General features: G+C 46.2%; 1 protein-coding gene across 2 annotated transcripts in view; it reads right to left on the bottom strand.

Moving 5' to 3' along the window:
* LOC140483586 (plexin-A1-like) overlaps window positions 1-24204 on the bottom strand; it is a 555554-nt gene that overhangs the window by 6061 nt on the left and 525289 nt on the right. For both annotated transcript variants that reach the window (XM_072581813.1, XM_072581815.1), the window contains exons 27-31: window positions 23598-23694; window positions 19176-19366; window positions 16281-16450; window positions 14632-14844; window positions 8781-8931 (exon numbers count right to left, since the gene is read on the bottom strand). In XM_072581813.1, the coding sequence (XP_072437914.1) occupies window positions 8781-8931; window positions 14632-14844; window positions 16281-16450; window positions 19176-19366; window positions 23598-23694 (822 nt within the window). The remainder of the gene's footprint in view (window positions 1-8780; window positions 8932-14631; window positions 14845-16280; window positions 16451-19175; window positions 19367-23597; window positions 23695-24204) is intronic.

The raw sequence follows: 24204 nt of genomic DNA, 5'->3' as shown, positions 1-24204 counted from the left end.
AGGAACTCGGCCTGTCTATGGAGAGAGAAACAGTGGCAGTGTTTTAAGGAGTTCAGAAAGGTCACACAAGTTTTAAAATACTAACTGTTTCTCTCTCCACAGATGCTGGCAAGTTAAAAAAAAAGTTAATAATTTCCAATGGCTCAAAGGTCAATAGGGAATGGGTACAGTTTGGCAGAAGAACAGAGATGATGTGAATCATAGAATCCCCACAGTGTGAAAGCACACCATTCTACCCATCTAGTCCATACCAACCCTCTGAAGTGCATCCCACCCAGACCTACCCCACAACCCTGCATTTCCCATGCCCGATCCACCTAACTGCACATCCCTAGGGCAATTTAGCATGGCCAATCCACCTACACTGCACATCTTTGGACTGTGGGAGGAAACCCATGCAGACATGGGAAGAATGTGTAAACTCCACACAGACAGTCGCCCGAGGGTGGAACTGAACCTGGGTCTCTGACGCTGTGAGGCAGCAGTGCTAACCACTGAGCCACTGTGACACGTTTCCACATGTTTAGAATTTGGAATGTGCTGCCTGGTCAGGCAGTGCACACAGATTGAACTGTGGCCTGTAAGAGAGAGTTTGAGAAACACATGAGGAAAAGGATTGTCAGAACAAATTATAGTGGCTAAATGGATTGCTCCTCAAGTGAAGTCATGTCGCCTTGACCCGTCAAAGAAACTTCTCAGATCCAGACAGATTGTAGATTCTTTTATCCAGAGGTTAGATTAGAGTGGCGCTGGAAAAGCACAGCAGGTCAGGCAGCATCCGAGGAGCAGGAAAATCGACATTTCGGGCAAAAGCCCTTCATCAGGAATCCCCTTTTGCCCGAAATGTCAATTTTCCTGCTCCTTGGATGCTGCCTGACCTGCTGTGCTTTTCCAGCACCACTCTAATCTAAACTCTGGTTTCCAGCATCTGCAGTCCTCACTATTGCCTAGTTGATTCTTTTATCCAACCTGTTCTGATACACCTCTGGTCAGGAGCAACTGGGACTTGAACAGCGGTCTTCTAGCCCACAGGTAGAGACACTACCCCCCGCAGAACCAGATCCCTTCAGCTGGAACATACAGCGGCCTGCAAACTGGTGATGGGAAAAGAGTGAGTGGCAATTCTCCAAGGTATTGCTGTTACTCCTGTGGGTATTATGATCAAAATCACAGAGTCTAAAAGCTACAGTAAACTTTTATAAATCAGCGGGATTTGGGGAATGGATACAATGAAAGCAATTCTGGATTTTCAATTCTTGCCCAGAGACCTTGAAGGGTAGAGCAGTGATATAAGGATTTGAAGAGGTTGAATAAAGAGAGGTGACTTGATCTGGTGAGGGTGAAAGTGACAGGACTGAGTTTATGGCCTGACAGGGGAGGGATGGAAGCTTCCATTGAACATAGGAAATTACTCAGGCACTGAAATGACTGATGACTGTCCAGTTCAGCTTCTGCCAAGCTGGTACCCGTTTGATACAGTGTTAATGGAGTCAGTGACTATTCACAACAGTCACTGAGCTGACAAGTCCCCGGATACAACACGAGCAAATTCCCAGAGATGGAAAACATTTCTTTCTCTTCGTTATTCATGAAGAGGACATGGGTGTCCTTCAGCCATCATTTATTGCCATGGAGAAAGCAACAATGCGCTGCCTTCTTGAACCTCTTGTGGTATAGATTGATCCGTGACAGTGTTGGAGAGGGAGTTTCATGATATTGACCCATGACAGTGTCGGAGAGGGGTTCCATGATATTGACCCATGACAGTGTTGGAGAGGGAGTTCCATGATATTGACCCATGACAGTGTTGGACAGGGGTTCCATGACATTGACCCATGACAGTGTCGGAGAGGGGTTCCATGATATTGACCCATGACAGTGTTGGAGAGGGGGTTCCATGATATTGACCCATGACAGTGTTGGAGAGGGTTCCATGATATTGACCCATGACAGTGTTGGAGAGGGGGTTTCATGATATTGACCCATGACAGTGTTGGACAGGGGTTCCATGATATTGACCCATGACAGTGTTGGAGAGAGAGTTTCATGATATTGACCCATGACAGTGTTGGACAGGGGTTCCATGATATTGACCCATGACAGTGTTGGAGAGGGAGTTCCATGATATTGACCCATGACAGTGTTGGACAGGGGTTCCATGACATTGACCCATGACAGTGTCGGAGAGGGGTTCCATGATATTGACCCATGACAGTGTTGGAGAGGGGGTTCCATGATATTGACCCATGACAGTGTTGGAGAGGGTTCCATGATATTGACCCATGACAGTGTTGGAGAGGGGGTTTCATGATATTGACCCATGACAGTGTTGGACAGGGGTTCCATGATATTGACCCATGACAGTGTTGGAGAGAGAGTTTCATGATATTGACCCATGACAGTGTTGGACAGGGGTTCCATGATATTGACCCATGACAGTGTTGGAGAGGGGGTTCCATGATATTGACCCATGACAGTGTTGGACAGGGGTTGCATGATATTGACCCATGACAGTGTTGGAGAGGGAGTTCCATGATATTGACCTATGACAGTGTTGGGGAGGGAGTTCCATGATATTGACCCATGACAGTGTTGGAGAGGGGTTCCATGATATTGACCCATGACAGTGTTGGAGAGGGAGTTCCATGATATTGACCCATGACAGTGTTGGACAGGGGTTCCATGACATTGACCCATGACAGTGTCGGAGAGGGGTTCCATGATATTGACCCATGACAGTGTTGGAGAGGGAGTTCCATGATATTGACCCATGACAGTGTTGGACAGGGGTTCCATGACATTGACCCATGACAGTGTCGGAGAGGGGTTCCATGATATTGACCCATGACAGTGTTGGAGAGGGGGTTCCATGATATTGACCCATGACAGTGTTGGAGAGGGTTCCATGATATTGACCCATGACAGTGTTGGAGAGGGGGTTTCATGATATTGACCCATGACAGTGTTGGACAGGGGTTCCATGATATTGACCCATGACAGTGTTGGAGAGAGAGTTTCATGATATTGACCCATGACAGTGTTGGACAGGGGTTCCATGATATTGACCCATGACAGTGTTGGAGAGGGGGTTCCATGATATTGACCCATGACAGTGTTGGACAGGGGTTGCATGATATTGACCCATGACAGTGTTGGAGAGGGAGTTCCATGATATTGACCTATGACAGTGTTGGGGAGGGAGTTCCATGATATTGACCCATGACAGTGTTGGAGAGGGAGTTCCATGATATTGACCCATGACAGTGTTGGACAGGGGTTCCATGATATTGACCCATGACAGTGTTGGGGAGGGTGTTCCATGATATTGACCCATGACAGTGTTGGAGAGGGAGTTCCATGATATTGACCCATGACAGTGTTGGAGAGGGAGTTCCATGATATTGACCCATGACAGTGTTGGGGAGGGTGTTCCATGATATTGACCCATGACAGTGTTGGAGAGGGAGTTCCATGATATTGACCCATGACAGTGTTGGGGAGGGAGTTCCATGATATTGACCCATGACAGTGTTGGAGAGGGAGTTCCATGATATTGACCCATGACAGTGTTGGGGAGGGTGTTCCATGATATTGACCCATGACAGTGTTGGAGAGGGAGTTCCATGATATTGACCCATGACAGTGTTGGGGAGGGAGTTCCATGATATTGACCCATGACAGTGTTGGAGAGGGAGTTCCATGATATTGACCCATGACAGTGTTGGGGAGGAAGTTCCATGATATTGACCCATGACAGTGTTGGAGAGGGAGTTCCATGATATTGACCCATGACAGTGTTGGACAGGGGTTGCATGATATTAACCCATGACAGTGTTGGAGAGGGTTCCATGATATTGACCCATGACAGTGTTGGAGAGGGAGTTCCATGATATTGACCTATGACAGTGTTGGAGAGGGAGTTCCATGATATTGACCCATGACAGTGTTGGAGAGGGTTCCATGATATTGACCCATGACAGTGTTGGAGAGGGAGTTCCATGATATTGACCTATGACAGTGTTGGACAGGGGTTGCATGATATTAACCCATGACAGTGTTGGAGAGGGTTCCATGATATTGACCCATGACAGTGTTGGAGAGGGAGTTCCATGATATTGACCCATGACAGTGTTGGACAGGGGTTCCATGATATTGACCTATGACAGTGTTGGAGAGGGAGTACAATGATATTGACCCATGACAGTGTTGGAGAGGGAGTCAGGATGGTGAGTGGCTTGGCGGGTAACATGCAGGGGGTGATGTTCCCATGTATCTGCTGCCCTTGTCCTTCTAGATGGAAGTGGTCGTGGGTTTGAAAAGTGCTGACTCAGGAGCCTTGGTGGGTTGCTGCAGTGCATCTTGTAGATGATACACACTGTATGGGCTGAGCATCCATGATGAAGCTGTTAAATGGGTTTAATAGTGAAGGGAGTGAAGACGAAAGGGGTGAATTCTGAAGATGGTGAATGGTTTGCCAATGTTCTGGATCTCATTGAATTTCATGAGTGATACTCGGGCTGCACTCAGTTCCCATGAAACCTCTAATATGTCCATTACCTACAAGACACAGGCTTTAAGGAGACAGGTGGTAAGTTACTTGCCTCAGAATCTCCAATTTCTCTTGCAGTCAACACAACACTGACACAACACTACTCATTCCTCACAAGCTTGTTATACTCATCATACACTGACTGCGCTCACCTCAAACACAACTCTTCTTGCAACAGGAGCAACAGCCTTCCCAAAAAACTAGGAGTAATTTAAAGGACAGTACAAGTCGGGAGGAGGACATTTGTAGAATCTTTCACAGTTCAAAGACTTTTCTCCCCAAGACTGAGAAGTCAATGGAAAAGGATTCAGGATGAGGGCTCTGTGGAGATGTGGATGTCCGTATTCACAGAATCACAGATGCATCACAGTGCAGAAGGAGGGTATTGGGCCCTTTCTGTTTGTACTGGCTCGTTAAATCAGCATCCATTACCTAGTGCCAATCTCCTGCCTTTTCCCTCTTTGCACAGTATTTTCATGCAAATAACCATCCAGTGCCCATTTGAATGCAGGAGGCTTCACTATCACCTTCAGGTTCCTGTGGTCTGGTGGTACTGGCCCTACCTCTAGACCAGGAGGCTTGGGTTCAAGTCCCGGCTGCCCCAGAAGTGTGCCATAGCATCACTGACCTTTCTAATTTTGATTAGAAACTATCAAAATCTTCACATAGACCAACACTGCCCCAGTTAGGGTCATAGCGTCATTGAGATATACAGCACAGAAACAGACCCTTCAGTCCAACTCATCCATGCTGACCAGATATCCGAACCTAATCTAATTCCACTTGCCAGCACTTGGCCCATATCCCTGTAATCCCTTCCTATTCATATACCCATCCAGATGCCTTTTAAATGCTGTAATTATACCAGCCTCCACCACTTCCTCTGGCAGCTCACTCCAAACACACAGCACCTTCTGAGTGAAAATGCTGCCCCTCAGGTCTCTTTTATATCTTTCCCCTCTCATCTCCGACCCCAGGGAAGAGACTTTGTCTATTTACCCTATCCATGCCCCTCATGATTCTATAAGGTCACCCCTCAGCCTCAGATGCTCCAGGGAAAACAGCCCCAGCCTGTTCAGCCTCTCCCTATAGCTCAAACCCTCCAACTTTGGCAACATCCTTGTAAGTCTTTTCTGGGCCCTTTCAGGTTTCACAACACCCTTCCTATAGGAAGGAGATCAGAATTGCATGCAATATTCCAACAGTGGCCTAACCAATGTCCTGTACAGCCGCAACATGACCTCCCAACTCCTGTACTCAATACTCTGACCAATAAAGGAAAGCATACCAAATGCCTTCTTCACTATCCTATCTACCTGAGACTCCACATTCAAGGAACTATGAACCTGCACTCCAAGGTCTCTTTGTTAGCAACACTCCCTAGGAACTTACCATTAAGTGTATAAGTCCTGCTAAGATTTGCTTTCCCAAAATGTAGCACCTCACATTTATCTGAATTAAACTCCATCTGCCACTCCTCAGCCCATTGGCCCATCTGGTCAAGATCCCGTTGTAATCTGAGGTAACCTTCAATTTTGGTGTCATCTGCAAACTTACTAACTGTACCTCTTATGTTCGCATCCAAATCATTACTGTAAATGACGAAAAGTAGTGACGATCTTGATCTTCAATTTAACCAAGGGTCAAGCGAAAGAGGGTTTTAAAGTTTGTTAGTAGCTCCATGTGTAAACACCACTAAGCTTGTTTAATTAAGGCAAGCCACAATGACACAGTGATTTATTTGAATACCAAGTTTTTCACAGATTGGCAGTTTCGTTGTGAAACTGGAGTCAATTCTGTGCCAAAATACAGGCCAACAAGGGACCCAATTAGGAGATGGCTCTCAAATCTCCCTCATAAGCCAGGTACAAGCTCAGAAACACACACTCCATCATTCAAATGCAATGAAGAACTTGATGAGCCATGCAGGAGAGGGAATGAATCATCTGTCACTGTCACTGCAAGTTGACACTGCATCACGTTGATGCACTTACTGCTTCTACATGGACTGTCTGTAAAACTCTCATTGACTTCCCAGATAGAAATTCAAAGATGTCTGAACTCATGCCATTGAGTCTCTGCTGGCTCATGGTGGAGCAATTTAGTCAACCCCACTTCCCCGCTCTATCCCCATCGCCCTGAAAGCTTGTATATTTTATGACTTAACCTGTTGTTTTTCCGAATCAACCTGCTCAGAGATGTTGTTACACACCTCTGGAGCTGGTGGGACTTGAACCCAGGCCAGGGTTAGGGATGCTACCACCACACCATGAGAAGGCCCTGCAAGCTTGTCCCCCATAATTCATGATCTACTTTCCTTTTACACCCAGTATACCTGTTTCTGACACTTTTGGAGGTAGTGGGCTGTAGGTCTGCGTCACTCTTGTATAGTTCATTCATGGGATGAGAGTATCACTGGCTAGACCAGCTTTTATTGCCTGACCCTAATTGCCCCTTGAGAAGGTGGTGATGAGCTGCCTTCTTGAACTGCCCTAGTCCATAAGGTGTGGGTAACTCTGCAATGCTGTTAGGCAGGGAGTTCCTGGATTTTCACTCCGCTAATCCCTCATGATTTTACAAAAGTCTATAAGGTCACCACTCAAACTCCTACACTCCAGTGAGAAAAGTCACAGCCTTTCTTTATAACTCAAATTTTGCATTCCTGGTAAATCACTTCTGAACCCTCTCTAATGTAGTGAAATCCTTCCTACAACAGGGCGACCAGAACTGGACACAGTACTCCAGAAGAGGTCTCCCCAACGTCCTGTATAACAGGAGGCTGGTGTTCTCTTGTATCTGCTGCTGCCCTTGTCCTTCCAGATGGAAGTGGTTGCGGGTTTGGAAGGTGCTGTCTGAGGAGCTTTGGTGAATTTCTGCAGTGCATCTTTTGGGAGTACACACTGAATTGGAGGGAGTGGGTGGTTGTGGGTGTGGTGACAGTCAAGCGGGCTGCTTTGTCCTGGATGGTGTCGAGCTTTTTGAGTGTTGTTGGGGCTGCATCCATCCAGGCGAGTGGGGGGTATTCCATCACACTCCTGACTTGTACCTTGTAGGTAAGTGGACAGGCATCGGATAGTTAGGAGGTGAACTATTTGCAGCAGGATTCCCAGCCTCTGACCTTGTCTTGTAGCCACTATATTTATAGACGAGGTTAGTTCAGGTTTTCATCAATATTAATCCCCAAGATGCTGTTAGTGGGACTGATGGAATGTCAAGGGCCAATGGTTAGATTCTTTCTTGTTGGAGGTGGCTATTACATGGCACTTGTGCGATACCAATGTTACTTGCCACTTGTCAGCCCAAACCTGGATATTAGGAGAAAGTGAGGACTGCAGATGCTGGGGATCAGAGCTGAAAATGTGTTGCTGGAAAAGCGCAGCAGGTCCGGCAGCATCCAAGGAGCAGGAGATCGACGTTTCGGGCATCAGCCCTTCTTCAGGAATGAGGAAAGTGTGTCCAGCAGGCTAAGATAAAAGGTAGGGAGGAGGGACTTGGGGGAGGGGCGTTGGGAAGTGCGATAGGTGGAAGGAGGTTAAGGTGAGGGTGATAGGCCGGAGTGGGGGTGGGGGCAGAGAGGTCGGGAAGAAGATTGCAGGTCAAGAAGGCGGTGCTGAGTCTGAGGGTTGGGACTGAGATAAGGTGGGGGGAGGATTTCAGTGTCTGGGGGCCTGGACTGTTTCAGTATCTGAGAAGTAACGATGATATCGAATGTCGTGCGATTGTAATGAACATCCCACTTTTGACCTTATAGAAACATTGTTGAGAAAACCCATCTGGGTCACTGATGTCCTTTAGGGAAGGAAACTGCCATCCTTACCTGGTCTCTGGCCTACATGTGGCTCCAGACCCACAGCAATGTGGTTGACTCTTAAGCCGCCCTCTGGGCAGTTAGGGATGGGCAATAAATGCTGAATGCGGACGGGGGAGTCTGTATCCCATGAATACATTTTAAAAACCTGTGGCGTGATGGGAACAATCATCGTGTTTGTTCTATTCAGCAGAATGGACTAGGTCTCAGGCTCAGGACCCAGCTCAGCTTGTGCTCCAGCCCCAGTTGGGATGGCAAGGATTGAAAGTCAGGGCCATTTCAGCTAAACCTGGTGAAGCAGCCAATATCTGTCCCACTTTTTGTCCCTAATATCCATCCAGGCCTGCCTCAGGGAGAGGGAGCAACTAGAAAGACATGAGGGAAAAGGGAATGGTCAGATAGCAGTATTCTTGAAGTCCTTACCTCGTCTCTGTACTTGTTGATGTAGGTGTAGATCTCATGCAATGCACTATTGCTGTTGAACTGGCTCAAGTGTAGACGAGACTGCTCGGCCAGGTAAGCGCTCATATCCTGGTCACTAATCACAGGCATCTTGGAGATATCTGCATAGTACCTGCCCCGAAACATGAGAAAATGAGCGGACTTCACAACATCACACAGCCAAAGCACAGCACATCGCAACATTAGTTTCAAAGCAGGTTCAGAGACAGGCAAGAACATAGCAACGAGTGTAGGCATTCAGTCCATCAAGCCTAGCTCTTCAGCACAACCATGGCTTCAGCTCTACCTTCCAGCCCATTCCCCTGGGTACACCAAGGGCTTTCCCAAAGTGGGGAGGGGGGGGGGGGGGGGGGGGTGGTCAGGGAACTGAATGTGTCTGGGTTTGGAGCTCCAAGACAGCAGTATTGACCATCCTGCAGCGCCTTGGACTGTCTGAGCCCCCTCTCCAGCAGTATCATTGCCCTGCTCTTGCAAGGGACACAACAATTCTCAAACCCCAGCTTGGAGCTTCAGTGGAGATTTGGGTAATACAAAATTACCATAATAGGTCTTCTCCAACAGAAAGCAGGGGTGGCTCTGAGATTAGATTAGATTAGATTACTTACAGTGTGGAAACAGGCCCTTCGGCCCAACAAGTCCACACCGACCCGCCGAAGCGCAACCCACCCATACCCCTACATCTACCCCTTACCTAACACTATGGGGCAATTTAGCATGGCCAATTCACCTGACCTGCACATCTTTGGACTGTGGGAGGAAACTGGAGCACCCGGAGGAAACCCACGCAGACACGGGGCGAACGTGCAAACTCCACACAGTCAGTCGCCTGAGGCGGGAATTGAACCCGGGTCTCTGGCGCTGTGAGGCAGCAGTGCTAACCACTGTGCCACCGTGCCGCCCACTAGGGGCATGTGGCGAGGTGTTAATGGATCAGCAGTTTATCAACTACAATAACTATCATTGAAATAGATCCTTAATCCTCAAAGTGTTGGGATCAACAGAGCAGCGAGAGTAAGCATTCAGTTGGAAAGCCTTCATTTCACAATATATGATGCATATAAAATGTGGTGATTAACTCAAAGTGACTGCACCTTTATGGCTGTTAAAGGTGGGGTGGGGGAGTGTAGGGGGATATGAACCTCAAGAACCAACCAACCTAACACCCAATCAGGTGCAGCCATGAGTAGTTGCTGTGAAACTTGAAAGGGTTCAGAAAAGATTTACAAAGATGTTGCCAGGGTTGGAGGATTTGAGCAATAAGGAGAGGCTAAACAGGCTGGGGCTGTTTTCCCTGGAGCGTCAGAGGGGTGACCTTATAGAGGCTTATAAAATCATGAAGGGGCATGGATAGAGTGAATAGCCAAGGTCTTTTCCCCAGGGTAGGGGAGTTTAAGACTAAAGGGCATAGATTTAAGGTGAGAGGGGAAAGATTTAAAAAAGACCTAAGGGGCAATATTTTCACTCAGAGGGTGATGGGTATATGGAATGAGCTGCCAGAGGAAGTGGTGGAGGCTGATACAGTTACAACATTTAAAAGGGATCTGGACGGGCATATCAATAGGAAGGGTTTGGAGGGATATGGGCCAAATGCTGGCAAATGGGCCTGGAGTAATTTGGGATATCTGCTCGCCATAGACAAGATGGGCCAAAGGGTCTGTTTCCATGCTGTATGACTCTATGACTCTAAATTACACATTGACTTTTACCTCATTTTATTCTGTTTTAGTATTAAATCTTTGTAAAATCAGGAGATGCAACGGGATAGGAGCATATCTGGAGTGGCCTCCCACTCCAAGGGAACACACTGACATTCGACTGGTATGTGGTGTTTGGTTCAATGGAAAGCTCTCGCACCTTCTGGGCAGGAGCTGACAGAAACTGATGAGGTCAACAAGGCTGGGGTTCCTGTGAAGTGTTGAAGGAGTGCTACTCTTCAACTAAATATGGCCGTTTGACTGGATGTCAGAAAGATCCCATGTGACTATTCGAAGACAAACAGGGAATTCCCCTCCTATCTGCGTCACCCATTTCTCTTGGGGTTTGTGGGATGCGACTGCCGATACTTAATAAAGGCAGAAGTGAGGACTGCAGATGCTGGAAACCAGAGTCTAGATTAGAGTGGTGCTGGAAAAGCACAGCAGGTCAGGCAGCATCCGAGGAGCAGGAAAATCGATGTTTTGGGCAAAAGCGGTCAAAAGTTGTTAAAATACCCGACCAAAACAGCTAATACAACAAGAAGTGACAAGAGAAATTTCTTGTAGAGGGAAACATCGCTGTCTTTGCAATTCTCTTCTTAAAAATGTGGTGGAAGCCGAGTCTTTGACAATTTTTAAGGCAGGGCTTGGATGGATGTTTGATAAACAAGACAGGGGTGAAAGGTTATTGGGGGAGTAGGCCAGTGGAGTAACCAGATCACATACGATCTTACGGAATGGCTGAGAAAGCTTGCAGGGCCGAGTGGCCTGCTGCAGCTCGAATTGGTAGGTCCATAATTAATAATTTCATGGGGCATTCAGGTAAGGCCACATTGGATATAAAATTGCAGCATTATTACGTTAAGTTGTGGCCCAATTATAATCATTTCAACTTGAATAAAACTGGAATGGGTCAGGTTCAGAGTTAGCGTCTTGGTCAGGGTTAGGTTAGGAGCAGAGTCAGGGTTAGAGTCAGAGTCAGGGTTATGGTTTGGGTTAACATCAGGGTTCGAATCAGGGTCAGGGGTTAGGGCCAGGGTTGGGGTTAGAGTCAGGGTCAGGGTTATGTTTCGGGTTAACATCAGGGTTCAGATCAGGGTCAGGGTCAGGATCAGTGTCAGAGGTTCGGGCCAGGGTTGGGGTTAGGATTAACATCAGGGTTAAGGTCAGGATTAAGATCAGGGTTAGGGCCAGGGTTGAGGTTAGGGTCAGGGTCAGGGTCAGGTTTGTGTTTCGGGTTAACATCACGGTTCGGATCAGGGTTAGGACCAAGGTTAGGGTTAGAGACAGAGTCAGGATTATGGTTAGGGTTAACATCAGGGTTAAGGTCAGGGTTAGGATCAGGGTTAGGGCCAGGGTTGGGGTTAGAGTCAGAGTCAGGGTTATGGTTAGGCTTAAGGTCAGGGTTAGGATCAGGGTCAGGGCTAGGCCCAGGATTGGGGTTTGGGTCAGGGTTAGGGTAAGGGTCAGCTTTAGGGCCAGTATTAGGGTTAGCTACATAACTTGACAATTTTTGACATCTGTCATTGAGACACAATGGAAATAGAAGGGTCTCTTTGAGAGGCAGAACAGTTGGGTGTGGAAGATTTAGAGGTGATCTAATTGAAGACTCGAAAATGACTGAAGAATCTAATGGGGGGGGGGGGGCGGTAGAGAGAGAGAGAGATTGAGAGAGAGAGAAATCCCATTTCTTCTGATGTGGGAGTCCAGATCAGGGGCATTCCATCTGAAATTTTGGACCACTCTGTTCAGGGGTGCTGTCAGGAAGTTTTCTCACACTAAGAGGAGTGAAAATGTGGGGCACTCACTATCTCTCTCACTCACTAGCCTTGCAAAATCCTAATGCCTCCCCCCAAAAAAACGCTCTTGAGTCTAGAGAGGGATCAATGACTGAAGGTCAGCAAGACTCCAGTCCATAAAACAAAGAACAAAAGATGCTAGAAACCTGAAACAAAAACAAAAATTGCTGGAGAAATTGAGCAGATCTGGCAGCATTTATGGAGAGAGAAAGAGAGTTAACTTGTTGTGGTTCTGTTCGCCGAGCTGGGAATTTGTGTTGCAGACGTTTCGTCCCCTGTCTAGGTGACATCCTCAGTGCTTGGGAGCCTCCTGTGAAGCACTTCTGTGATCTTTCCTCCGGCATTTATAGTGGCCTGTCTCTGCTGCTTCCGCTTGTCAGTTCCAGCTGTCCGTTGCAGTGGCCGGTATATTGGGTCCAGGTCGATGTGCTTATTGATAGTATCTGTGGATGAGTGCCATGCCTCTAGGAATTCCCTGGCTGTTCTCTGTTTGGCTTGTCCTATAATAGTAGTGTTGTCCCAGTCGAATTCATGTTACTTGTCAGCTGAGTGTGTGGCTACTAAGGAGAGCTGGTCATGTCGTTTTGTGGCTAGTTGGTGTTCATGGATGCGGACCATTAGCTGTCTTCCTGTTTGTCCTATGTAGTGTTTTGTGCAGTCCTTGCATGGGATTTTGTACACTACATTGGTTTTGCTCATGCTGGATATCGGGTCCTTCGTCCTGGTGAGTTGTTGTCTGAGAGTGGCTGTTGGTTTGTGTGCTGTTATGAGTCCTAGTGGTTGCAGTAGTCTGGCTGCCAGTTCGGAAATGCTCTTGATGTATGGTAGTGTGGCTAGTCCTTTGGGTTGTGGCATGTCCTCATTCTGTTGTCTTTCCCTTAGGCATCTGTTGATGAAATTGCGCGGGTATCCGTTTTTGGCGAATACATTGTATCGGTGTTCTTCTTCCTCTTTTTGCAGTGTGTTGTGGCCCTTTTGAACAGTGTCTTGATGCAACTTCTTTTGTGTGTGTTGGGGTGGTTGCTTTCGTAGTTCAGGACTTGGTCTGTGTGTGTGGCTTTCCTGTAAACCTTTGTGGTGAATTCTCCGTTCGGTGTTCTCTGTACCATCACGTCTAGGAATGGGAGTTGGTTGTCCTTTTCTTCCTCTCTAGTGAATCGGATTCCTGTGAGTGTGGCGTTGATGATCCGGTGTGTGTTCTCGATTTCTGTGTTTTTAATGATTACAAAGGTATCATCCACATATCTGACCCAAAGTTTGGGTTGAATTTGCGGTAAGACTGTTTGTTCTAATCTTTGCATTACTGCTTCTGCTATGAGTCCAGAGATGGGTGAGCCCATGAGTGTGCCGTTGATTTGTTCATATATTTGGTTGTTGAATGTGAAGTGTGTTGTGAGGCACAGGTCCAGTGGTTTGAGTATGCCGTCTTTGTTAATAGGTTCAAAGTCCTGTTGTCTATTCTGTATGTCCAGACAACACTACTATTATAGGACAAGCCAAACAGAGAACAGCCAGGGAATTCCTAGAGGCATGGCACTCATCCACAGATACTATCAATAAGCACATCGACCTGGACCCAATATACCGGCCACTGCAACGGACAGCTGGAACTGACAACCGGCAGCAGCAGAGACAAACCACTACAAATGCCAGAGGAAACATCACAGAAGCGCTTCCCAGGAGGCTCCCAAGCACTGAGGATGTCACCTAGACAGGGGACGAAACGTCTGCAAAACAAATTCCCAGCTTGGCGAAAGAACCACAACTATGAGCACCCGAGCTACAAATCTTCTCACAACCTTTAAAGAGAGTTAACATTTTGAGTCCCATGATCCCTCTTCAGAACCTTGTCAAGGTTCTTGTCAAGGAGAAAGTGAGGACTGCAGATGCTGGAGATCAGAGCTGAAAATGTGTTGCTGGAAAAGCGCAGCAGGTCAGGCAGCATCCAAGGAGCAGGAGAAGGGCTTGAAGAAGGGCTCATGCCCGAAACGTCGATTCTCCTGCTCCTTGGATGCTGCCTGACCTGCTGCGCTTTTCCAGCAACACATTTTCAGCAAGGTTCTTGTCAAGCAAGGGATATGGCACCAAAACGGGCAGCTGGGAGTTGAGGTAGAGATCAGCCAAGACAGAACAGGTTTGAGGGACAAGACGGCCTCCTCTTGTTCCAATGCTTCCATTTTAGACAGAATCATGAGGTGAACTTTGATGTTAACAATGCTGCTTGTGGCTTAGGTGTAGATCCAATGCTCAGCAAAGTTTGTTCTTCCAACCCAACACAACCAAGTAACAACCACTGAAAGCAAATTACTTTGTGCTTACCTCTCCACCCAGTTTTTGTAGTTTGGAATGTCTTTCGCATACAGTAGTTTGTTGGAGGGCGAGTCCTTGCCCAGTTTATGTTCAGAGGTGGAACAGGAGTCCATGAACGTCTGGGCTACCACTGAGAGACAAGCGTCTGTAATACTGTTCTTGTGAATGTCAAACACAAACTGCGGATTTTTGATAACATTCACCCAAAATCGTAGAGGTAGACTAGGGAAACAAAACAAATAAAAGTGCAGAGTATTACTTGCAAGGAAAAAAAAAATCAAAGATTCCAATAACCAACCTACCAATATTTTACCATTCATTCTGGAGAAATACAGACTGTAAGAGAGGGCTGGACGAAACACTGGAAGTGAAATCGGAACTTTAATGTAAGTTGCACTGAGACTCGCAATATATAAGCCATACATAGACAAAATACATGTAGGAAACATAGCCACATTTCAACAGCAAGAGGCTGATAGCTCTCTATGGTTAATGAGAGAACATAGAGGAATGTAATTCATGTCCAAGTCTACAATTCCATGTGGGACATTTTTCCAAAGCAGTGCACAGAAGCAAACTCAGAGAGTAGATTCTGATACTTGAGTCATAGAATCATGGAGATGTGCAGCACGGAAACAGACCCTTCTGTCCAACTCGTCCATGCCGACCAGATATCCTAAAGCAATCTAGTCCCATTTGCCAGCACTTGGCCCTTATCCCTCTAAACCCTTCCTATCCATATACCCATCCAGATGCCTTTTAAATGTTGCAATTGTATCAGCCTCCACCACATCCACTGGCAGATCATTCCACAGCCTTTGTGTGAAAAGGTTATCCCTTGGGTTCCTTTTAAATCTTTCCCCTCTCATCCTAAACCTACGGCCTCTCGTTCTGGACTCCCCGACCCCAGGGAAAAGACCTTATCTATTTACCCTATCCATTTCCCTCATGATTTTATAATTCTCTGTAAGGTCAGCCCTCGGCTTCCAACACTCCAGGGAAAACAGCCCCAGCCTATTCAGCCTCTCCCCATAGCTCAAACCCTCCAACCCTGGCAACATCCTTGTACATTTTTTCTGAACCCTTTCAAGTTTCACAACATCCTTTTTGTAGGAGGGAGACCAGAATTGCACGCAATATTCCAAAAGTGGCCTAACCAACGTCCTGTGCAGCTGCAACACGATTTCCCAACTTCTAGTTAATGAACTGTCAGTTCAGCCATTCTACAATTGTGTCGAACTGTGACACTGTGTAAAAGGTATTTGTTTTATTCACAATTCCCTTAATGGGAGGTGATGGCTGCATGGTATTAACGCTGCACTGTTAATCCAGGAATGTTCTGGGGACATGGAAGATGGTGGAATTTGAACTTGAAAAGAAACTGGAATTAAAAGTCTAATGATGACCGTGAATTGATTGTTGGGAAAAATCCATCTGATTCACCAATGTCCTTTCGGAAAGAAAACAGCCATCCTTACCTTGTCTGGCCTCAATGTGACTCCATACCTACAACAATACTAACCACTGAGCCACCATGCTGCCCTGTTCTTGTCCGTACAACTGGGACATCCTGGAGTTCACACTAGAGCTGTCCAGTAGTGATCTAAGAGATATTTTGCCCTCGTCCTGTTGAGACTCATTCCAAGGTGGACACTCACCAGTTACTCTTCCAGGTATGTCGCACGTCATGGTCAGTGATTAGGTGTTTGTCGGCCTGTTCATCCAGAAAGTCAAACATGTATTTGATTGCGAGAGGAAGGGCACTCCCTCTGTGTGCTGTACTGAATATTGTCTCAAACAAGTCATCCACAAACTTCTGCAGGGTTCCCTGAAAGAGATAAAACCGTCCAAAGTCAGAGTCATTTTGGATTTATGCTCGAGACATATTTCCCCTGAAGCACATTGGAGGACAATCCAACACTGGAATCCAGAGATTTTACTGATCACCCTCCCAAACCCTCACATACTGGATGTTAGAAGGGGTTAGCCACCTTAAAGTTGGCATTATCCTTTAGGTCTAAAGGGATCTAGGGTCAAGGCAGACAGATGGAGTTAAGGTACAGATCAGTTAGTACCGTGAGTGTATGTAGCTACCCCCCTCACCCTCCCAACCCCATCACAAATTGCAGTGGTTTAAGACTGCAAGATTCTCAAGGGCAATTAGGGATGGCAAATGTTGGTCTAGCCAATGATGCTCAAAGTGATGGACACCACAAAACAAAATTGAAAGGCAGGGAGGGTTTTCATGGCCTGTTTCTTTGTTCCAACATTCCAATTCAGTTGGGAGTCTCTCCAGTTTTGGGTTTTTCTCTATTTAATGGAGACTGATGTGTCTATTGTTCCCACCTCTGAATTTTAGTTACCTGCTCCTTGTGAATTATAGAGAGGTTGTCCAACAGACTGCAAAATCCTAAGCTCTCTGCCAGTCAGCTCACGATGTTTGGATGATATTAGTCTCATTCACCCAGTCTTCTCATCCCCTCTACCACATGGACTTTGTTCTTCAATTATATAAACCCAAGGGTATAAGTTATGAGAGAAGTAGGCCACTCAGCCCATTGAGCCTGTCCCACCATTTACTAAGGTCAAGGCTGATTAACCTCACTTTCCCACCAGAGCTCTAAACTTGTTAAATTCCCTAGTTCCCAAAAATCTATCAATTCCAACCTTAAAACATACTCAATGACTGCACATTCACAAGAGTTCCCAAGAAACACAGTCATCAGAGCGAACTAATTTCTCCTCAGTTTCATCCTAAATGTTATCTTAAGCTTAAATAATGCTAAAGAAAAGATGTATTTTATATAGAACATGGAACAATGCAGCAGAGTACAGGCCCATCGGCCCTCGATGTAGTGCCAACCTTGTATCCTATTCTAAGATCAGACTAATATACATACCCTTCATTTTACGATCATGCATGAGCCTATCCAAGAGTCGCTTAAATGTCCCTAATGTCTCTGACTCTACTGCCACTGCTGGCAATGCTTTCCACACACCCACCACTCCCTGAGTGAAGAACCTACCTCTGACATCTCCCCTAAACCTTCTTCCAATCACCTTAAAATTATGCTCCCTCCTGATAGCCATTCCAGCCTTGGGGAAAAGTTTTTGGCTATCCACTCTATCTATGCCTCTCATCATCTTGTACACCTTATCAAGTCACCCCTCATCTTTCTTCACTCCAATGAGAAAAGTCCTAGCTCCCTCAACCTTTCTTCATAAGACACGCCCTCCAGTCCAGGTAGCATCCTGTTAAATTTTGTCGCAGCTTTCTGTCTTGCAGAGATTGGAACATTCACAAGATCATTAATGCAAAGGAGAATAACGATTTAAACTGTAAAAATTTAAACAAAGCTTGGCCGTTAACTTTCGGTCATCATCTCACTGGTGTTTTCGCCATGGCAACCCCTCCACCAATTACTGTCCACATGCCAACAAATCAACATACTTGCCTATGCAGTAAGTCAGCAATGTGCCTTCAACAACACTTTTCAAACCAGTAATTACTATCACCTAGGAGGACACAAACAGAAAATATACGGGAACACTACCCCATCCTTGGCAAGATCCTCTCTGAAACACATACCATCCTGACTTGGAACCATTCCTTCACTGTTATTGGGTCAAACTCCTGGAATTATCTTCTGAAGGGCATTGTGGGTCTACCTACAGCACATGGACTGCAGTCATTCAAGAAGGTGGTTCATCGACACCTTCTCAAGGGGCAACTAGTGACAGGACAATAAATGCTGACCCAGCCAGTGATGCTTTCATCTCAATGAATGAAAGAAATAATAAGGGAAACTTGGAGCGCTGAGGGTAGACAAGAGTGACAAGAGTGAAGTTTCTTCAGGGTTTGGAAGTCAAGAAGCAAATGCAATGAAGACAGCAATTACTGAAGGACATCATAAACACAAATAGTTAGAGCAATTGGCTGAAATTCAAGTTACCAGCAAGGTTAATTCCCTGAATTTGAATATTGGCTAAAAAGGGTCCACATGGCTGAAGCTTTTCATCTTGCACTTTTCAGGGCAAACACAAAAATGCCAAATTTCAAACAACTACAACAATTTATACTGCAGGAGCAAAGGGTGATGATTGGTTGGCAAGTTGACTCTGACTTGGCCAAGGATTTCTTAAACTCATTTGCTCATTTCTTGCATGTGGAAGGCACACTGAGGTTGGACAGGAAAAAAAAACCAAGGCTGTGTGAAAGGCTTTGTGTTTTAGAATCAGATCCCTGTCACCCGGTGAGTTGGGATGATGGGAGAAAGTGAGGACTGCAGATGCTGGAAATCAGAGTCAAGATTGTGACAGTCAGTCAGGCAAAATCCGAGGAGCAGGAGAATCGACTTTTCGGGCATAAGGGCTGATGAAGGGCTTATGCCTGAAACATCGATTCTCCTCCTCCTGCTGCCTGACCTGCTGTGCTTTTCCAGCACAATGCTCTTGACTCACCCAATATGATGCCAAGTCTTGGCTCAGTAGCAAATATACTTCCCTCCGTGCAACTGAAGCCCTGTCCTGCCACAGAAATGGACATTACTCACCTTGGTGGCCAAGAGGCGGGTCAGATAGATCTCAGACACCATCTTGCTGCCTCGGTCCCCTTCCCTCTGGTCCATGTGATCGTGGTTCTTGACCAGGTGCCAGAGTTTGGTTCCGCTCTCCAGGTCTGGGGTGATCATGGGGGTCCGAGACCGCAGACTGTCTGGGCTGCTGGCAGTGCGCAACATACTCTCTGTAAAAAGGTGCAGAGGGAGGAGGAGAGAACAGGGTTCTTTTAGCACCACGAGACTATATGATAAATAGAACATAGAACAATACAGTGGAGTACAGGCCCTTCGGCCCTCGATATTAAAGGAACAGAATTTGGCCATTCAGCCCATTGCATCTGCTGCACCAATCAATCAAAGCCGACCTATTTCTCAACTCCATTCTCCCACCTTTTCCTGTAACCCTTGATCCGCATACTAATTAACAGCCTATCTATCTTCATACACCCAATTACTTGGTGTCCACAGCCCTCTGTCACATCGCCTTCCACAGATTCACCACCCTCTGCCTGAACACTACGCTCTAAGATATACTCCCTGTCAAATCAGTGACTGAGGTTGAAAACAGGAGCTGGATGAAGGAGTGTTAGCTGAACCCTGAGCATGCTGATGAAGTATGAAACTATGTGCACGTATTTAGAAAGGCAAGGACTGATTAGGGATAGTCAATCTGACTTTGTGCTTGGGAAATCATGTCTCACAAACTTGACTGAGTTTTGTGAAGTAACAAAGAGGATTGATGAGGGCAGCGCAGTAAATGTGATCTATATGGATTTCAGTAAGGCGTTCGACAAGGTTCCCCATGGGAGACTGATTAGCAAGGTTAGATCTCATGGAATACAGGGAGAACTAGCCATTTGGATACAGAACTGGCTCAAAGGTAGAAGACAGAGGGTGGTGGTGGAGGGTTGTTTTTCAGACTGGAGGCTTGTGACCAGTGGAGTGCCACAAGGATCGGTGCTGGGTCCTCTACTTTTCATCATTTATATAAATGATTTGGATTTGAGCATAAGAGGTATCGCTAGTAAGTTTGCAGATGACGTTGCAGATGACACCAAAATTGGAGGTGTAGCAGACAGCAAAGAAGGTTACCTCAGAGTACAATGGGATCTTGACCAGATGGGCCAATGGGCTGAGAAGTGGCAGATGGAGTTTAATTCAGATAAATGTGAGGTGCTACATTTTGGGAAAGCAAATCTTAGCAGGACTTATACACTTAATGGTAAGGTCCTAGGGAGTGTTACTGAACAAAGAGACCTTGGAGTGCAGGTTCATAGCTCCTTGAAAGTGGAGTCGCAGGTAGTTAGGATAGTGAAGAAGGCGTTTGGTATGTTTTCCTTTATTGGTCAGAGTATTGAGTACAGGAGTTGGGAGGTCAGGTTGCAGCTGTACAGGATGTCAGTTAGGCAACTGTTGGAATAGTGCATGCAATTCTTGTCTCTTTTCTATTGGAAGGATGTTGCAAAACTTGAAAGAGTTCAGAAAAGATTTACAAGGATGTTGCCAGGGTTGGAGGATTTCAGTTATAGGGAGAGGCTGAACAGGCTGGGGCTGTTTTCCCTGGAGCGTCAGAGGCTGAGGGGTGACCTTATAGGCATTTATAAAATCATGAGGGGCATGGATAGAGTAAATAGACAAAGTCTTTTCCCTGGAGTGGGGAGTCTAGAACTAGAGGGCATAGGTTTAGGATGATAGCGGAAAGCTTTAAAAGAAATCTTAGGGGCAGCTTTTTCTTGCAGAAGGTGGTACGTGTATGGAATGAGCTGCCAGAGGATGTGGTGGAGGCTGGTACAATTACAAAAGTTAAAAGACACCTGGACGGGTATGGTGGGATATGGGCCGGGTGCTGGCACGTGGGACTAGATTAGGTTGAGATATCTGGTCAGCATGGACGGATTGGACCGAAGGGTCTGTTTCCGTGCTGTACATCTCTATTACTGTATGGCCTTTCTTGATAAATGGGTTTACCTGTAGAATGTGGTGCTACATATGTCTGTTTCCTCTCTACAATCTTGCTGAGTCTAGCTGTCTCGCTTTACAAGTACTCCAGTCAGTCAATGACAAACTGCATGTTACCTGCCTCCTTCTGCAATTAACTTTCCCTCAATAACCTGATAATCTTGGTAACCAGAACCCCCCTCCCAACCTATAACTAAGCGCTCCTTCCATCTGTGCAGTCTTCCCCCAGCCCAATATTCTGTACTTCTCCCATTTCAACTGGAGCTAATCAACTCCAATCCAGGCAACACTCTGGTGAATCCTGCCTGCACCTTCTCCAAAACCTCCACATCTTTCCTATAATATGGCAACCAGAACCACACACAGTACTCCAAATGTGCTCTAAGTAAAGTTTTGTACGACGGCAACATGACTTACATCTGGCCTCTCCAGCCACAGCGAAAATGACAAAGGGAACATTGTCATTTGGTAAGAGGCAAACAGGAACATTGGTGGATCTGTGGTTAGTGAGGAAGGTTGCCAAAGGATACAGCAGGATATAGATCATTTGCAAACTTAGGCAGAGAATAGGCAGATGGAGTTTAATCTGGCCAAGTGTGAGGTGATGCATCTTGGGAGGTCAAATGCAAGAGGAAAGGATACAGTAAATAGCAGGACTCCTTGGAGCATTGATATACAGAGGGGTCTTGGTGTTTCAGTCCATAGATCCCTGAAAGTGGCAACACAAGTAGAAGAGGTGGTAAAGATAGCAAAAGGAATGCTTACCTTCACTGGTTGGAGCATTGAGTAGAAAGGGTGGCAAGTCATGTTGCAGTTGCATAAAACTACTTATTTGGAGTATTTGTGCAGTACTGGTTGCCATATTATAGGAAAAATGTGGAGGCTTTGGAGAGGGTGCTGAAGAGATTTACCAGGCTGTTGCCTAGATCAGAGTTTATTAGCTATTTATTTATTACCTGCAGAGTCAGAGAGATGTACAGCACAGAAACAGACCCTTCAGTCCGACTTATCCATGCCGACCAGATATCCCAACCTAATCTAGTCCCACCTGCCAGCACTTGGCCCACATCCCTCTAAACCCTTCCTACTCATATACCCATCCAGATGCCTTTTAAATGTTGTAACTATACCACCATCCACCACTTCCTCTGGCAGCTCACTTCATACCCACACTGCCCTTTGCGTGAAGACGTTGCCCCCTAGATCCCTTCTAAATCTTTCCCCTCTCACCCTAAACCTATGCCCTCCAAATCTGGACTCCCCCACCCCAGGGGAAAGATCTTGTCTATTTACCCTAAAGGTTTTGATAAATTTGGATTATTTTCACTAGAATGTCAGAGGCTGAGGGGCGACCTGATAGAGATACATAAAATTATGAGAGGCATGGATTGGATGGATGGTTGGCATCTTTTTCCCAGAGCGGAAACGATAAGCACTAGAAGGTTTAGGTGAGAGGGGGAAAGTTTAAAGGAGATGTGCGAGGAAAGATTTCACACAGAGGGTGGTAGGTCCCTGGAACACCTTGCCAGGGAAGGCGGGAGAAGCAGATATGACAGCAATGTTTAAGAGGCATTTAGACAGATCCAGGGGGAATCGAAGGATATGGACCATGTGCAGGCAAATGGAATCGGTTTAGAATGGCAACATGGCTCGTGCAGCACTCCAAATGTGACCTGAACAAGGCTCAATACAATTTTATCGCCACTTCTCTGCTTTTCAGAGGGAGCTTGTAAGAATCTTTTCGATGTGTCCAAGGCCAGGGGGGCATAAGGTAAGGGTGAGGAGCAAGTGCTTTTGGAGGAACTCTGAGGAAATGTGCTTTTCTTTTCACCCAGAGGGTTGTAGAATTATGGAAGGTGCTGCCTGAGAGGGTGGTGGAAGCTGGGAATCTTGCAACATTTAAGAAGCATCTGGATGAGCACTTTACCAGGGGCACAACTGGCTTGGGAGAAAGTGAGGACTGCAAATGCTGGAAATCAGAGTCAAAAAGTGTGGCACTAGAAAAGCACAGCTGGTCAGGCAGCATCCGAGAGACCAAGCGCAGGCAAATGAGATTAGTGTAGTTTATTGGTCAGCATAAACATGGTGGGCCGAAGGGTCTGTTTCAATGCTGCATGACTCTATTTTCAATTCTATTTCTCTGGAATATAAACACTCCCATTCTGTGTAAGGGTAACTGTACCCAAAACACTAACTCTGATTTCTCTCCACAGATGCTGCCAGACCTGCAGAGCTTTTCCAGCAATTTCTGTGTCTGGTTTTGATTTACAGCATCCATAGTTCTTTTGGTTTTTAAACCTTGCGTTTGGTTTGCTTTCATCAGGGCCCGGTTAATCTCTGAATTTTAAGCAACTTGAGTGTTTGTGTTTCCTGAAAACTGGCTGAAGGGACAACACAATCTCGGGACCACTGGCTGTCCATCTATCAGACACTGATAGCAATCTGCACCGCACTCACCGTAACGGCTGAGAGATTTGGTGAAGGTGGAGGAATTGGAGATATTATAGGCTGAGGTCTGTTTCGGTACAAGTGCTATCAAAGATCCATCTGTAACCTGAGGGAAAGAACACTGAATAAAGTTAGATTGAACTACTGGGGGAAAAAAAAAGAGCATTTTCATTGAGGCACAGAAGGAGACCAACTGGCTTATAATGTTGAAAAATGTGTTGCTGGAAAAGCGCAGGAGGTCAGGCAGCATCCAAGGAGCAGGAGAATTGACGTTTCAGGCATAAGCCCTTCTTCAGCTCATGGCCAAAACGTCGATTCTCCTGTTCCTTGGATGCTGCCTGACCTCCTGCGCTTTTCCAGCAACACATTTTTCAGCTCTGATCTCCAGCATCTGCAGTCCTCACTTTCTCCTGGCTTATAATGTTGGTGGCCCACTGTTCCTCTGGGAGACTTACAGTAAATCCCGCAGCCTTGCTTCCTCCCCAGCATACCTCCAGTGTAGCCTGTACCTATATCTGCTTCAAATACAGTCGGTTCTGCTGTAACAGGTAGTTCCACTCTTGTGCAATCAGGTATTATAAGAAAATAGTGTAATAGCAGAACCATTTAAATTAAT

The sequence above is a fragment of the Chiloscyllium punctatum genome, chromosome 12 (assembly GCF_047496795.1).
Source record: "Chiloscyllium punctatum isolate Juve2018m chromosome 12, sChiPun1.3, whole genome shotgun sequence".
Classification (NCBI taxonomy): domain Eukaryota; kingdom Metazoa; phylum Chordata; class Chondrichthyes; order Orectolobiformes; family Hemiscylliidae; genus Chiloscyllium; species Chiloscyllium punctatum.
Note: the sequence above shows the minus strand (reverse complement) of the source record. Positions and strands in the feature narration are given on the sequence as shown.